At 43.8% G+C, this 16,704-nt stretch overlaps 1 protein-coding gene and 1 pseudogene across 33 annotated transcripts in view; both read left to right on the plus strand.

The window, feature by feature from the left end:
- Positions 1-7,361, plus strand: part of CREM (cAMP responsive element modulator) — a 66,760-nt gene extending 59,399 nt beyond the window's left edge. For 13 of the 33 annotated variants that reach the window (XM_033439288.2, XM_033439292.2, XM_049706167.1 and 10 more), the window contains 2 exons: positions 2,085-2,241; positions 6,196-7,361. In XM_033439288.2, the coding sequence (XP_033295179.1) occupies positions 2,085-2,241; positions 6,196-6,340 (302 nt within the window). In that variant the 3' untranslated portion in view covers positions 6,341-7,361. Of the gene's footprint in view, positions 1-2,084; positions 2,242-5,467 lie in introns of all 33 variants that reach the window. The other 20 variants (XM_033439284.2, XM_049706163.1, XM_049706170.1 and 17 more) reach the window with 3 other exon arrangements.
- A 3,475-nt stretch (positions 7,362-10,836) lies between these two features.
- LOC101277843 (heterogeneous nuclear ribonucleoprotein K-like) lies at positions 10,837-15,189 on the plus strand (annotated as a pseudogene).
- Positions 15,190-16,704: the final 1,515 nt, after the last annotated feature.

Below are 16,704 nucleotides of genomic sequence, written 5' to 3' on the forward strand. Positions count from 1 at the left end.
ATATTTAAAAAAAAATCTTTAGTAAGTTTACAACTGATTTTTAAAGTTATCTTCTTCAATATTTCAAAAATTTCTATGACACCTAATGAGACATATGTGTGTACAGTATTTTAATTAGTCATGAAAACAAATTTAGGATTTTTCCCAAGTTTATTAATAGAGATTCTGCTGGTGATCATTATATCTATCACAGTTACTGTTTATTCACCATTGTTTATTAAATTATATATAGAAGGAAGAACCTTATAAATGATATTTTTGTAAACCTTATGAAGAATTGAGTGATCTTCACCCAAAGCCCTTTTTTTTTTTTTTTTTTTTTTTGCGTTACGCGGGCCTCTCACTGTTGTGGCCTCTCCCGTTGCGGAGCACAGGCTCAGCTGCCATGGCTCACGGGCCCAGCTGCTCCGCGGCATGTGGGATCTTCCCGGACCGGGGCACGAACCTGTGTCCCCTGCATCAGCAGGCGGATTCTCAACCACTGTGCCACCAGGGAAGCCCCCAAAGCCATATTTTTATTCTTTCACCTAACTCTTGAGCCCTAGAGGGAAGACACCTGGCATTTACCCAAAAGAAGCACATAGATCAGTTTTCGATTAACATTTTAAAATGCTTGGCTATTTTCAGTGATAATATTCTACTTAAGTGAAAAAAGTCTCTGTCTCCCTTTGGGTAAAATTTTGTTTCTTACTCAATAGGTATAATACATTTTAATGACATACAGCAGTGATGCATTTCATATTTTGATTGGGATTTAGATCAGACCAATTTTTATAGGATTTTATAGGATTTTTTAACCTTTTTCTTGCATTTAACTTTGAGAGAGCATGTATTTTGTAATATCTCATCAAAATGTCAAATTAATTCTGGACCATACGTTCTCAAAGTTGACACATTGGTGGTAGAAACATGTTTAATCACTTAAATCCATCTGTCCTTCCTAGGAACCTGTGTTTATTGCAGTAGATAGACAAATTTTGAAATTAAATTATTACACTTTGGGACTTTTAGTATTCAATCTGAATACTAAATAAATATTTAAATCTGTCATTTAACTGTGATTATACTATAATTAGAAAATGTGTTTTAAAAAATGAATACTTAGAAATGTATTATTATCCCAAGAAATCTAAGAAAGACAAAAATTATCCTTCCCTAGAGAAACCAGTTTTAAGTAGAGCTTTCCTGTTTCTTATTTTGTCCTTGTTTTTAAGCTGAAAATACAGTAAGCTAGTATCTTCCTTCCAGTACCAGTACCAGTAACAGTCATCACCTGTTAATAAGACTTGCACTTAAAGACATTCAGGAACTGTTTCAGGCATGCTGCAGGGTTTAGGAAAATCTCTTAGCTGGGGTATTCAGAGGATGGAGATGTTCTTCTTAATTAAAATGTTTGCAGTGGTGTGCTAGGGCCAGCTCCCACTCATTTGCTGGAGCCAGTTATTAAGTTTTCAGGATTTTTATGAACTGGTTGCAAAAACAGACATTATTAAAAACTAAAGACATAAATACATATATATTTAACAAATTACATTAAAAGCAACATTAATAAATACTTAAAACTCATCATTTCTAATAATTGTATCTATGCTCTTGAGGTTATTTACATCTATTTTGTCTGTATGGTGTGCCACTTATTGTTGTATGTCTTTCCAACTCTACATTTAGTGAAGTCATATCGGTAGCTTGAAATTGGCCATGGTGAAAGCATTTACATCATGGGAATGATAAACACTACGGACCAGGGCTTTTTTTTCCCCCTTAGAGAGCTGGTGGTTAAATATTTATCAGCACACCACTGATTTTAGGCTAAATGAACTATCAGTTGAAAAGCCTGTCTACTTTAGCCTTTGATAAAAACCTTTCAATTAAATGTATAGAGCATGCTGAGTATCATTGTTCCAAATGCTGAAGGGATCTTTGATACCTAAAATTTCTATAATGCTCAGAATAATCATCTTAAACATTAGCAAGCTCACCTCTTAAAACATGTAAAAAGAAGTATGTTATTTCCAGGTCAATTTTACATAAAATATCAAGTCATAAGTTGTTTATATAACATGTGATATTTTGTTTCATTGCAGCCACCACTGGTGACATGCCGACTTACCAGATCCGAGCTCCAACTACTGCTTTGCCACAGGGAGTAGTGATGGCTGCCTCGCCGGGAAGCCTGCACAGTCCCCAGCAACTAGCAGAGGAAGCAACACGCAAACGAGAGCTGAGGCTAATGAAAAATAGGTAAGATGTTTCACTAGAAACCGCAACCACTTAGGGGACATATCATTTATTACTGTGGGGCTTTTAAAAAATTAACTTTTCCTCAGCTATTTCTCCCAAGTTACATGTTGTGTGGCATTTTATGTGGGCTTGTGCTCTGCATGTGCTAAGTAAGTCTTCTAGTCAGAGTTCCAGGCATGAAACTGTTTCATCAGCAGGCCGTACATCCTCATGTGTTTTAGGGTAATGTCTAAAAGATACATTCATTTTTTTTTTTTTTTTTTTTTTTTTTTGCGGTACGCGGGCCCCTCACTGTTGTGGTGTCTCCCGCTGCGGAGCACAGGCTCCGGACGCTCAGGCTCCAGACGCGCAGGCTCAGCAGCCATGGCTTACGGGCCCAGCTGCTCCACGGCACGCGGGATCCTCCCGGACCGGGGCACGAACCTGTGTCCCCTGCATCGGCAGGCGGACTCTCAACCACTGCGCCACCAGGGAAGCCCGATACATTCATTTTTTAACTGATAATGGAAGGACTTTATTACAAATAAAGATTCATTTTGTACTTGGTATTTACTTTGTGAAGTAGGTGATACGTATAATTTTTAGCTTCTTTGTGAGCAAAATAAATCTGAGTGTGAGTTCAGAATTTTCTAAGTCTTTTACATGTAGTTTTCTTTTATCTATTTTGTAACTTTGTTTTTTCTCTATTATACCCAAGTACAATCTATTCTGAAAAATTCTAGCTGGGGACAAGTACAAAGCAAGAGGAAGAATTAAAATTACCCACAGCCCCACCGCATAGAGATGCCTCCTATCGTACATACGCTTCCAGTTCCCTCTCTCACTTTCTCACGTGTTCTTGCACATTTCATTGGCTAGAAATAAACAGGAGAGCCCCTAGGTGCACGGGATTCTGAGAAGGGTCTATTTTACCTTCCAAATTTCAGTTTCAGAGCAGGACAAGAGAAAAGCAGATGATAAATGGCTCTTCGGTTGCTCAGTGTCTGCTGAGCAAGTTTTCAGTGCTTGTTTCTACCGTTTTTTTGTGGGTTTTTTTACGATACGTGGGCCTCTCACTGTTGTGGCCTCTTCCGTTGTGGAGCACAGGCTCCAGACGCACAGGCTCAGCAGCCATGGCTCACGGGCCCAGCCGCTCCGCGGCATGTGGGATCTTCCCGGACTGGGGCACAAACCCGTGTCCCCTGCATCAGCAGGCGGACTCTCAACCACTGCGCCACCAGGGAAGCCCTCTACCATTTTTTTTTTTAACTCACACATAGCTTTCACATGAGAGTAGGTCTGGTTATTCTCCCTTACTTTACAGATGAGAAACTGAGGTTCAGAGAGGTCAGGTAACAAGCTGATTAAGATCACACAGCCCAAACTGGACAGAACCTGGAACTGCAGTCAGGCCGTCTTTCCCCAGAGCCCACCCTGCACTAACACCAGGTCACCTCAAAGAGACCCCGGTGTCAGCTGCAGATTTAGCTTTATGGAGAGTGTGTAGGATTTACTTATTAATGTCAAAGACCTCTTACACATTCTCTCAGCTAAATTCTTTGGCTGGCATTCATAATAGATACTTAATTGTATTTCTGCCAATCCAGCTACAGTTGTTATTTCTTTAATAACCTTGTCAGCTTTTCCTCTTTGCCATGTACTTCCTCTCCATGCTAAGGGTATATCCAGACACATGCAAGGTCTGAAAATGGAGCTAACTATTAATAGAAGAAACAGGTGTCTTCCTTAGCCGAGACTACTTAGGAATGTACCACCTACTGGTGTGGCCATCCAGAGCTTTGTGCCTGGAATATTTTGACTCTGGTAACATGCATGCAGGCGCATGAGGCACGAAGTATCCATACTCACAAGAAATAGCACAGCTTGGTAAATTACACTTGAAACATTAGACATCCCACAACACAGCTATTCGACATTTAAAATTTCATTTAGTAGTAACTTGTTTTGTAAAATGACCGTCTATCTTCCTTCCAGACCTAGAATTTCATATAATGATTTAATCACAAAAACCTTGGTGTTCAGAAATGTATTTTAGTTTCTTTGTGGAAGAGTTGAATTGTGTTCCCAAACTGGCAAACGTATAAGTGTGCTTGGATTTATTCTTGGCATTGCCGTGTGCATGATTTAGATTAAATTCATCTGTGTTTATCAGATTGTGTTCACTTTTACACTGTTAATTTTTCTGTTAACCAGTTAAGAAGTCTGAGAACCTTTCACGTTCACAGGGTGATGGCTTTGTTCTTGGCTGGGGAGTAGGGCTCGATCGTTTCCTGCAGCTCATTGGGATTTCAAGGGCTCTCTTCTGCTGACCCTTGCTTCCCACAGAGAAAACCCAGATAACCAGTTGTTAGTGAGCATCAACTATCCTAAAAATAAAACAGAATTGGCCACATGTGTTGCATGTGTCACTCCTAGTCGAGAATTGCAGCAGTGCTAACTGGCATTACAGTAACTGGCGATTAGACGTTCAACACAACTTTTGCTTATACATATTTGAATTACCTGTTTCAATGTAGGCTTTTTGATATGATGGGTACGCCAAAGGCAGTTATTCTCAAAGGAACACTCCAAAATAAAGCTGTTATCAGAGGGTATATTCTCTAGAGGAGTTCAATGATGTAGTAGCCACCCCCTCCCACCCTGAAAAGAAGGAGAAAGAAAGAAAATGTTGGCCATGTCCATTGTATTTTGGCAGGGTTATGTGTGAAAATGACTAACTCAGCTCCTCTGTTTGTTTGTGTGTGTTGCTTTGGCTGCTGGTCTGGCCTTTCTCCGGGCGTGTCTGCAGTGCTTTAAATCCTGGTTAGCAGATGCATCTCTCGCGTCCTTTCCGTGACTTCAGTTGTGGTGTTCTCACATTTCTGGATTTAAGTTATCTGAATTATTGAGCGTTGTATTCTGTACCCTCTTTTCTCTCCTTCCTTAGTTTTCAGAAGCAGAGTCCCTTCTATTTTGGTTTATGAAAATGTGCATGATTTGTTTATTGTTATTCTTATCCATGTTGTTTTCTAGCCGACAAACTGTTGGCTTGCAGTCATGATTGATCTTGTTTTACTGAGATTTAGTCTTGAAGAATTAAAATCTCCAGTGCTGACACTGGTTTCTAAGGATTAATTTTTCTAATCATTTTTGATCAAATAAAGTTAACTCATTGTGATGGAATATGTGGCTTTTGGTGGACAAAAATAATTAAGAGAATTGAAAAGATCTGTAAATGTTTTTGTAGAAATTCCACTTGGGGATGTGGTCCTATCGTTTCGGTTACTGAAAATCTTGCTGGTCACTGTGACCATGGGACGTGTGCCCTAAGAAAACACCATTTACAACGGATGCCGGGCGAATTGTTGTGCTCTGCCGTCGTTCCTGCTGTCTTAGGGTAACCTCCCAACGAGGCATGTGCTCGGTTACGACTGTTGTGTGGCTCCGTGCGGACATCCCCAAGGACTGACCGGCAGTTGAGTCTGGGGGGCAGAGACTCACAAGCCGCTCTGGATTGTGCTGAGAGGTTGTTCCTGTTGTCATTTGCCTTGTGTTGGTTCCAGGGAAGCTGCCCGGGAGTGTCGCAGGAAGAAGAAAGAATATGTCAAATGTCTTGAAAACCGTGTGGCTGTGCTTGAAAACCAGAACAAGACTCTCATTGAGGAACTCAAGGCCCTCAAAGATCTTTACTGCCGTAAAGCAGAGTGACTTTGACTTGGGCCTTGTTTGCCCAGAGCTCTAATCAAGGCAGGAGATGCAGCAGTCTTACTAATTGCCATGTGGACTTGTGGAAGGGATGCTTGTGACCCTTCAGAACCCAGTTTGGCTTAGGGTTTGGAATCGCATTGGGAATGTTGTCCCAGGATTTGGAACACCACGATCACATTTACCAAGCTTACTTCAACCTCCCTGTCAGTAGCATGCATGTGAAAAAAAATGTTTTGTTTTTGCCCTTTTGCTTCTACTCTCTTATAGGGAAGCTGCTAAAGAATGTCGACGTCGAAAGAAAGAATATGTCAAATGTCTGGAGAGTCGAGTTGCAGTGCTGGAAGTTCAGAACAAGAAGCTCATAGAGGAACTGGAAACCTTGAAAGACATTTACTCTCCTAAAACAGATTAGTAGAAATATTAAACTATGAACTGATTGCAATATGTACAGTTGCTTTTGAAGGCAATACAATATAAAGCCAGCAAGAATTATGGCTTTTTTTTTCCCTTTATCATTCATCGTATTTTCTAATCTCTAACATTCCCAAACTGCTTCACTGTACGTAGTTAACTCTTAGCTGTAACTTCAATTTTTTAAAAGAGGCAAACTGTAAAAAAAAAAAAAAATTCTTAAAATGCAACATTTGTAAGGCTTGTTCCAGTGCCACATATTTGCAGTTCCCGATCTCTGTGTCATGAACAGTGTCCTATGCAATAAAAATTTTTTGCAGGTCTTTAAAAATCATTTTAGGAAAGGATGATCAAAGATAATGCATCCAGCAGTACAATAAAAGTAAACCACAAAAAATACCTCAGGAAAGAACTGAAAGAAAGAAAGAATTGAAAGAATCTAATGACATGCCTATGTGAAAATAATAGCCTATAAATGAATTTATGGCATTTGCAGATTTTTATATTGGTTGCTTTGTAAAGAAAATATTGTATTGCTGTCCTTGAATGCCATAGTTGAAGAGAGTTTTTAATAGAACCATGTTGGTTACACTTTGTAGTGTTTGGTGCTCATTTAACTATCTGAACATATACTACAGTTTTTACTCTTGTGTAACATAAAAGATCTTGCAGAAGTTTTTAGTGTCGGTTTGCTATTACATGATGAACATTAACGCAAATTTTAATATCTGTCCTGATTTAAAGGTTTAAGTTAGAATTGTATTTGCATACCGTCAAGGGGGTCCACTGCCGATTTCCACAGTGGGTCGTGATCTCCGCAGTGTTCTTTCTGCCATCTCATCAGAAGCTCGGCCCCAGGGCTTTTACACAGAAGAGCAGCTATGAGAGGTTCAGCTGGTATGATGGAGTAGGCCTTTCTGCAGATGGTCTGGAAATCTCCTGCTGGTGGCCCTCTATTTTGAGTTTTGGCTAACAACCATAGGAGTTTTGTTTTTTGTGTTTTATAAATTTATTTATTTATTTTTGGCTGCGTTGGTCTTCGTTGCTGCGCACGGGCTTTCTCTAGTTGCAGCGAGCAGGGGCTACTCTTCATTGCGGTACACGGGCTTCTCACTGCGGTGGCTTCTCTTGTTGTGGAGCACAGGCTCTAGGCACGTGGGCTTCAGTAGTTGTGGCTCACAGGCTTAGTTGCTCTGATACATGTGGGATCTTCCCAGACCAGGGCTCGAACCCGTGTCCCCTGCATTGGCAGGCAGATTCTTAACTACTGCGCCATCAGGGAAGTCCCAACCATAGGAGTTTTAAAGTAAAAACTAAAACAACCCAAAATTTTATTTTCCACTTCAAAACAGCTACTTTTAGGTCAAACATTTTTTAGTCTGCACATTCAGATGAAATTCATTACATGGGGTGATTACTGGTATCCACATTTCATCCTGCTTTTATAATAAAAAACTTCAAGATATAAGCCCAAAGCCCTAACCACAAGATGCTCTGTCATCTCATTCTCCGGTGGGACATATGTTGAAGGCCTCCTGTGGGCTAGACTTGCTGCATTTTCTGCTGTGACTCCTGACCTGTTAAGGCTGCCCCTCCCCTAGTTTCAGTAGTGGAGCTGGTCATTGTGTGGAGCTGTGTGTTGCGGGGTAGAGAGCAGGAGGCCGTCGTGCAGAGTCTAAGTGCTATCCCCACACCGTCATCCCCTTCCCTTATCTGCAACTCCCAGGAGGTCGGGCGGGCATGCCGTTTGGGGCTTTCTCTAGAAATACTTATTCATCCTACAGAGTCTGAGCTCTGAATATCTTATATCTCAATTTTTGTCTTTTGTTCTACAGAGAAGTAAGATGAGGAAAGAAGACAAGAAAGAAAAGAGGAAAGGAAAACCCCAGGTTTCAGGTGAAGGAAAATGGTGCTTTGTACTCACACATTCATCGTTCACACAGTTCACTCATCCTTTCATTCAGTTTATCAGTCAGTCAGTCACTGTAAATGACGTGTGCTCAGAATGTGGACACCAAGAGGGCAACCCAGGGATGTCGAGGCAGGAGACGCTCTGTGTTAGAACTGGAGGAAGCTGTAGGCAAGGTCAGATGAACTCTTCCTGCAGGAGGCAGTCTTGGAAGTGAGTGGTACTGCTGGGGGGTGGAGGCAGAGTGGTGCATCCAGATGGGGTACAGAGCAGGCACGCCCCAAAAGGAGCTGGAGTCAAGGAGATGGGGGAGGTGAAGTTAGGACTCACCAGGGGGTGGTTTGGTGTAACAGAGAGCGTGCGTGCATATGTGTACCCCACTCTGTCGTCTCAGGGGAAGGAGATTGCATCTGACTACTTGGGGCCCTACATAGCTGATGTCCCCCCTTCTCCACGGTGGCTTAAACAGTGAGGAAATGTTATCACCTCACAAAACCCCAGGCGCAGAGGTGGGAGATTCAGTGTCTCAACCCGGCCTCACGACCGTTGGCTCCCTGTGTAGCTGGTCCCCCGATCCGGATATTGCTGCCCGGGTGCAGGCACCAGGGGGGCAGCTGGCAGCCCCTCTTCCGTTTGTCCTGTCTTAAGAGCAAAGGGAAACCTGCACAGAAGACCTTCAGCAGTAGACGCCCATCATACTCCTTCTGTAACTGCTCACTGGCAAGGAGAGTGGAATTAAAAGCTCTGGATTACTAGTGAGGATTCAACCCCTGGGGTGGGGAGGGTTCCAGGCTTCTGCGAAGCATATGGCCAATCGGTGCAGAATAGAACTGGGTTCTGCAAGACCAGGGTGTGGGCAGCTGGCGGCGTCTGCCATACGGATGATGTTTGAGGCCGCGGCTGGTGGGGAGCTGGGAAAAGCTGTGTGACTCGGGGCTGGAGCCAGGCTGTCGGAGCCGCACGGGACTCCTCCAGATTCCGGCTCATCTGATTTGTCCCTGGAAGCAGACCTTTTGCTGCTAGATTAGCATGATTCGCTAGGTCTCCACCCAGCCTTAGCAGATGCTGCCTCCAGCCTCCTGGTGGCCAGAGCGAGCCGTATGTTGGAAGCCGTGTGAACATGGCTCATCTTGTGCAACAGTGTTGCGCAGAGTCCAGAGCTGTCACTGCATCTGTGGCTTTTTTTTAATCCTAAGAGTTTCCGCATCTGGACTTCTGGAGATAGAAATTACTGATCCTGGGTCAGGGGATTAGACCACTTCTGCCCACAGCCCTGCAGTTATGGGGTGCACGGGGGAGGCACGTGAAGCTCGCCTTTCAGCTCACCAGCTCCCCGGAGGGAAAGTGTAACCTTTTAAAAATACAAATTGTGGACTTGCCTGGCGGTCCAGTGGTTAGGGCTCTGCGCTTCCATTGCGGGGGGCATGGGTTCCCTCCCTGGTTAGGGAACTAAGATCCCACGTGCTGCGGGGAGCGGCCATAAATAAATAAAAATACAAATTGTCTCTTTTTAGTTTTCAAAAATCAACATGTTAAAAAATAGTTTAATTTTTAATATTGGTAAGATGTACTTGAGGTTCAAAATTCAAAGTAAAAAGTCTGTCTCCCATCCCTGGCTCCAAGCCACCCGGGAGGCAACCACTGTCACCAGTTTCCTTTTTGTGAAAGAGATTCACCTGTTTCCTTAGATTCCTGTCCCATCTTCAGGGCTGTGGGATGAGGAGTTTCTGGGAAGAGGCACAGGGAGTCAGCGTGTTCATTCCTTCAAGTCTACAAGTGACAAGGGGTCCAGGAGGAGGGGACCAGGGGCCCTGGCAACACTGGCCCTTTGCTGGCACTTCCTAGACTCTTCTGTTACGTCCTGAGTCCTGTGGATGCTCTAACCACGCAGTTGTTATCATCAGAAGTAATCGCTGCCGTTCACTGAATGCTTTCCCTGTGCCAGGCACCAAACCGTGCACCCTACGGGGCTTATCACACCTAATTCTCGTCAGTGTTGGTGCTTTTATCATCATCCCCATCTTGCAGATGAGGAAGCAGGCTTGGAGAAGGTAAGTAACTTGCCCAAGGTCACAAAGCTGTTAAGGCTCAGGGCCAAGAGCAAAGCCGGCGGGAGCGAGGGAGCCGGGACCCAAAGCAGGAAGGTGGCCGGAGGGGGTGTGTGCTGGCCTGGTAGGTGGTTGGTGGAGACAGTTCTGTGGTCCAAGCGGGTGGACTTAAGAGCACCCGAACGTTTCCTGTTCTAACGGACAAAAGCAGGCATCCTTTCTCTCTGCTGTTTAAAATCCATGACGCCGATCAGGAGAAAATGATCCTGCAGTTTTAAGGACTAGCTGTTGGGATATCAATCAAAGCTACAGATGTACACATTGAAATAGAATCCTCAAGCTAAAAGAGGTCATAAAGGTATAACTTACTCCTTTAATTTTATAGGCAAGGAAACCAGATTTTAGGTTGATTTACTTAAATGTTTATAGTTATTGGGAATGGAGAGACTCAGAACTCTTAACTAGTGTAGTCATCTTTATATCCCCATGATGCCTCTCTTTTTCTATAAACTGGGTTTTCGACCAGCTTTTGGTGAAAGCATAGCTTTCTAGAAAACATTAGCTCTTGTTGTCCCTGAAACAACGGGAGGACGCTGGACCCAATGGGAGGATGCAGGACCCTGCTGGACCCATCGATTGCTGACACACGGCACAATGTCTCTAGAACAGCTGGCTCTTAATGAGGCTCGTGATGGGTCCTGTTTTTACTGTCTGGTGAGCTCTGGGAAGCACTGACATGGCAGACTAGTGTCGGGCTTGACTTGGGAATAAATTTTTAAATTCTTACCTTTTATTTATTCATTCATTCATTTATTTGTGGCTGTGCCGCTCGGCTGGTGGGATCTTAGTTCCCCAACCATGGATCAAACTGGGGCCCAAGGCAGTGAAAGCACTGAGTCCTAACCACTGGGGAATTCCCAAATTCTTCCCTTTCAAAACACAGTAACTATTGGTACACTTTTGAGGAAGTAAGTAGCCCAGATAAGGAGGCTCTTAATGAAAATATGATTTTTATTTATTTTATAATTTTTGGGCCATGCAGTTCCCTGACCAGGTATTGAACATGGAACCCCATCAGTGGAAGCGTGGAGTCCTAACCACTGGACCGCCAGGGAGTTCCCTGAAAGTGGGCTTTTTAGATAGAGGACAACATGAGTGTGCCCATGTGTCTATTTGTGTTTATCATTCCCTGTGTTGAGATTTGGTTCAGCAGCTCTGGACGTTCCTATCTCTGGCCAGTACCATGCCTGTTTCTGCAGACACTCATTTTGGAGAACACTGACCACGTGGTCTGGGTCAGGCCTTACCCCATCTCCCTCTAAGCCATGGTTGCCCTTGAGTGGCTGTTCCTAGCCTGCATTTATTGAGCACACAAGATGGTTTAATGCCACAGCCCTACATAGTGTATGTGCTGTTTCTGTAATTCCTTTTCTTTGAAATATTCTTAGTCTATGAAGACTCCAAAAACTCGTGGGTGGGCTCGTTCTCTGTCTAGCTGTGACCCGCCGAGGCAGCGCGGCAGCATGGGGACGGTAGCCTTGCCCCGCTACTGCAGCACTAGGGTGTCAGTTGGTCCCGCCCGGAACACTTCAGTTCTGCCCTGCAAGGATAGATATATTTAATAACTGATTGGTGTGTCCCTTTAATGTAAGAAAATGGAAACTGAACAGCCAGAGGAAACCTTTCCCAACACCGAAATCAATGGCGAATTTGGTAAGTGCCCTGCTAAAGATATGGAAGAGGAACAAACTTTTGAAAGATCTAGAAACACTGATGAGATGGTTGAATTAGGCATTCTGCTTCAGAGCAAGAATGCTGGGGCAGTGATTGGAAAAGGAGGCAAGAATATTAAGGCTGTCCATACAGACTACAATGCCAGTGTTTCAGTCCCAGACAGCAGTGGCCCCGAGTGCATATTGAGTATCAGTTCTGATACTGAAACAATTGGAGAAATTCTGAAGAAAATCATCCCTACCTTGGAAGAGGGCCTGCGGTTGCCATCACCCACTGCAACCAGCCAGCTCCCGCTCGAATCTGATGCTGTGGAATGCTTGAATTACCAACACTATAAAGGAAGTGACTTTGACTGCGAATTGAGACTGTTGATTCATCAGAGTCTGGCTGGAGGAATTATGGGGCTCTAAGGCGCTAAAATCAAAGAACTTCGAGGAACACTCAGACAACAATCAAGCTTTTCCAGGAACGTTGTCCTCAATCCACTGACAGAGTTGTTCTTATTGGAGGAAAGCCTGATAAGGTTGTAGAGTGCATAAAGATCATCCTTGATTTTATATCCGAGTCTCCCATCGAAGGACGTGCTCAGCCTTAGGATCCCAATTTTTACGATGAAACCTATGATTATGGTGGTTTTACAATGATGTTTGATGACGGCCGTGAACGTCCCGTGGGATTTCCCATGCCGGGTAGAGGCGGTTTTGACAGAAGGCCTCCTGGTCGGGGTGGGCGTCCCATGCCTCCATCCAGAAGAGATTGTGATGATAAGAGCCCTCGCCGAGGACCTCCTCCACCTCCTCCTGGACGAGGGGGCCGGGGTGGTGGCAGAGCTCAGAATCTTCTTCTTCCTCCACCACCACCACCTAGAGGAGGAGAGCTAATGGCCTATGACAGAAGAGGGAGACGTGGAGACCGTTATGATGGCATGGTTGGTTTCAGTGCTGATGAAACCGGCGACTCTGAAGTAGATACCTGGAGCCCATCAGAGCGGCAGATGGCTTATAAACCACAGGGTGGCTCTGGATATGATTATCCCTATGCAGGGGGTCGTGGCTCATATGGTGATCTTGGTGGACCTATTATTGCTACACAAGTAACTATTCCCAAAGACCTGGCTGGATCTATTATTGGCAAAGGTGGTCAGTGGATTAAACAGATCTGTCATGAGTTGGGAGCTTCGATCAAAATTGATGAGGCTTTAGAAGGGTCCGAAGATCGGATCGTTACCATTACAGGAAAGAACACGGGACTAGATACAGAATGCACAGTATTTGCTGAGCAGAACAGTGTGAAACAGTATGCAGATGTTGAAGCATTCTAATGCAAGATATATTTTCTTTTTTATAGTGTGAAGCAGTATTCTGGAAAGTTTTTCTGAGACTAGTGAAGAACTGAAGGAGTCCTACATTTTTTTTTTTTTATCAGCTTCTGTTTAAAAAGCCAACATTCCTCTGCTTCATAGGTGTTCTGCATTTGAGGTGTAGTGAAATCTTTGCTGTTCACCAGATGTAATGTTTTAGTTCCTTACGAACAGCATTGGGGGTTGGGGGCGGGTGTGCAAAAACATTGAAATTTTGAAACAGCAGAGGAGTGAGTGAATTTTAATTTTTGTTCATTGTTGGTGGTTTAAAAAAAAAATCCCCCCATGTAATTATTGTGAACGCTTTGCTTTGTGGACACTGTAACATTTGGGGGGGGTGGGATAGGGAGGAAAAGTAACAATAGTCCGTATGTCCCTGGCATCTATTCAGAGCAGTGTGCAGAATGTAATGCTCTTTTGTAAGAAACGTTTTATGATTTTTTTTTTTTTTTCTGTGCAGTACGCGGGCCTCTCACTGTTGTGGCCTCTCCCGTTGCGGAGCACAGGCTCCGGACGCGCAGGCTCAGCGGCCATGGCTCACGGGCCCAGCTGCTCCGCGGCATGTGGGAACTTCCCGGACCGGGGCACGAACCCGTGTCCCCTGCATCGGCAGGCGGACTCTCAACCACTGCGCCACCAGGGAAGCCCCCGTTTTATGATTTTTAAAGTAAATTTAGTGAACGTAAAAACAAAAACAAAACCTCATGGGTGATATTTTCTGCCATGGACTCTCCAAGTCCAAAGCCCGAGGAAGGTAGGGGGGTAAAAGGAGTTTTCTCTGATCTAGTTTAGTAAATTATGTGCATAGTAACTCTGGGAGGTCTTGGGTAAACTGTTATGGGGGAGGGGCAATAATTTGACAAGATTTGGAACCCTATGACTATAGGTTTTCCCCAGGAGTATACAGGTACACAGTTACTTGCAAATACAACGAGCTATTTGGTATAGGAACCTTATAAATTAGTTCTAAGTCGTATATTTTTAGCAAATAAATGACTAAGATGAATCAATCACGTATCGGTAAATTGCCAATTTTGCTTATAATTAGTTACTTTAGGTGGTTAAAATATAATGGAAAATGAGACCAAGGTCAAAGAATTCTGCTCACCGTCCTACCTATGGGTGTCACTCAGCCCTGGCGGTGGATGGCATTTTATCAATAGTTCTCATCTTAACCTGTTATCAGACTGTCGGCCTCGTGAGGATCAGCTGAGCATGATCACGTCACTGAAGTTATTGACAATACTGGGAAAATAAGTGTTTCGTTCACTGAGGGAGAGCAGTGATGTTTCAGTAGTTAAAATACTAAATATCATATGATATCGCTTATATGTGGAATCTAAAAAAAATGGTACAAATGAACTTATTTACAAAACAGAAATAGAGTCACAGATGTAGAAAACAAACTTATGGTTACCGGGGGGAAGGGGGAGGAGGGATAAACTGGGAGATTGGGATTGACATATACACACTACCATATATAAAATAGAGGGCTTCCCTGGCGGTACAATGGTTAAGAATCCGCCTGCCAATGCAGGGGACATGGGTTCAAGCCCTGGTCCAGGAAGGTCCCACATGCTGCGGAGCAACTAAGCTCGTGCACCACAACTACTGAGCCTGCACTCTAGAGCCCATGAGCCACAACTACTGAGCCCGCATGGCACAACTACTGAAGCCCACGTGCCTAGAGCCTGTGCTCTGCAACAAGAGAAGCCACCGCAATGAGAAGCCCGTGCACTGCAACGAAGAGTAGCCCCCGCTCGCCGCAACTAGAGAAAGCCCGCGCACAGCAAGGAAGACCTAACACAGCCAAAAATAATAAATAAATTTATTTAAAAAAATAAAAAGTAAAAAAAATAAAATAATCAACAAGGACCTACTGTATAGCACAGGGAACTATATTCAATATCTTATAATAACCTATAGTAGAAGAGAATCTGAAAAGTATATATATAAAACTGAATCACTTTGCTGTACAGCAGAAATTAACACAACATTGTAAATCACTATACTCCAATAAAAATTAAAAACAAACAAAAAAATACTATATCCTGTTAGATGCTGAGGTCAGCATTTGTCTTGTTATCTTAACTTGAAAGATGAAGAAAATGTGACTGGAGATGGAGGCACTGATGCTTTTTGGGATCTCTTAGAGGTTAGATTAGTGACACAAATTAATGATATTGAAGTTGTCTGCCTTTGAACGGTTTCAATTCAGGGACTCTGATATATGAAATTATGAGTAATAAGAGAATGTTAGAAATCACAAATTTTAGAACATTAATCCATTTCATTGTTTGTTTAAGAATGCACATTTTACTATCCTTTTCGTCACTTAACCAGCCAGTGTTAAAACACATTTGATTTTCCACAGAGGTTGCAGCTTTTAGACAGTGTGATTTTTTTGCAGGCATGTATAGCTCTGTATTATTTACAAGCTTTCTTTTATCCTTTTATTGAGATGCCTGAATTGGTATTTCCCAGCTGGACTTCACTGGAGTTTAGACCTTGAAGGGCAGAACGCAAATCTACTTTATCAAGGGTACATAACCTGCCTAACTCGTTCATTTTTGCAGTCAAGAAACATGGCTTACTTCATTAAACGCTGGTGCTCTTGCTCCAGAAATACTCATAGGATTGCAGCAGTTTGGTGGGGGGACAAGGGGGGCAGTCCGCAGACCAGTGTGGGTTCCCAGAGCACCCAGCATGGTGATGAAGGGCGAGGAAGCCTGGGCTGCAGTGTGGACTCTGCAGAGCGGTCGGGTCACCTCCCACCCACCCGGGCAGGCCTCAGCCACCAGAGCACAGGAGGACTTATGTGCAGCGTTTTAGACAGAAGGCTTTTTTTTTTTAATATTTATTTTTTTATTTTTGGCTGCGTTGGGTCTTTGTTGCTGTGCACAGCTTTTTCTAGTTGCGGCAAATGGGGGCTACTCTTGTTGCGGTGCGCGGGCTCTAGGCATGCGGGCTTCAGTAGTTGTGGTGCGCGGGCTCAGTAGTTGTGGCTCACGGGCTCTAGAGCGCAGGCTCAATAGTTGTGGTGCACGGGCTTAGTTGCTCTGCGGCATGTGGGATCTTCCCGGACCAGGGCTCGAACCCGTGTCTCCTGCATTGGCAGGCGGCTTCTTAACCACTGCACCACCAGGGAAGCCCCAGACAGAAGGCATTTTCACTGTAACTCATCACTCGAATACTTTCTGCACTGCGCTTTCACTGCCGAGGGCGAGGGTTCAATCCCTGGTTGGGGAAATAGGATACCACAAGCCGCACGGTGCAGCCAAAAAAAAAAAAGAATTCTCTCCTAGTTTTTATGA

The sequence above is a fragment of the Orcinus orca genome, chromosome 2 (genome assembly GCF_937001465.1).
Source record: "Orcinus orca chromosome 2, mOrcOrc1.1, whole genome shotgun sequence".
NCBI classification, from domain to species: Eukaryota; Metazoa; Chordata; class Mammalia; order Artiodactyla; family Delphinidae; genus Orcinus; species Orcinus orca.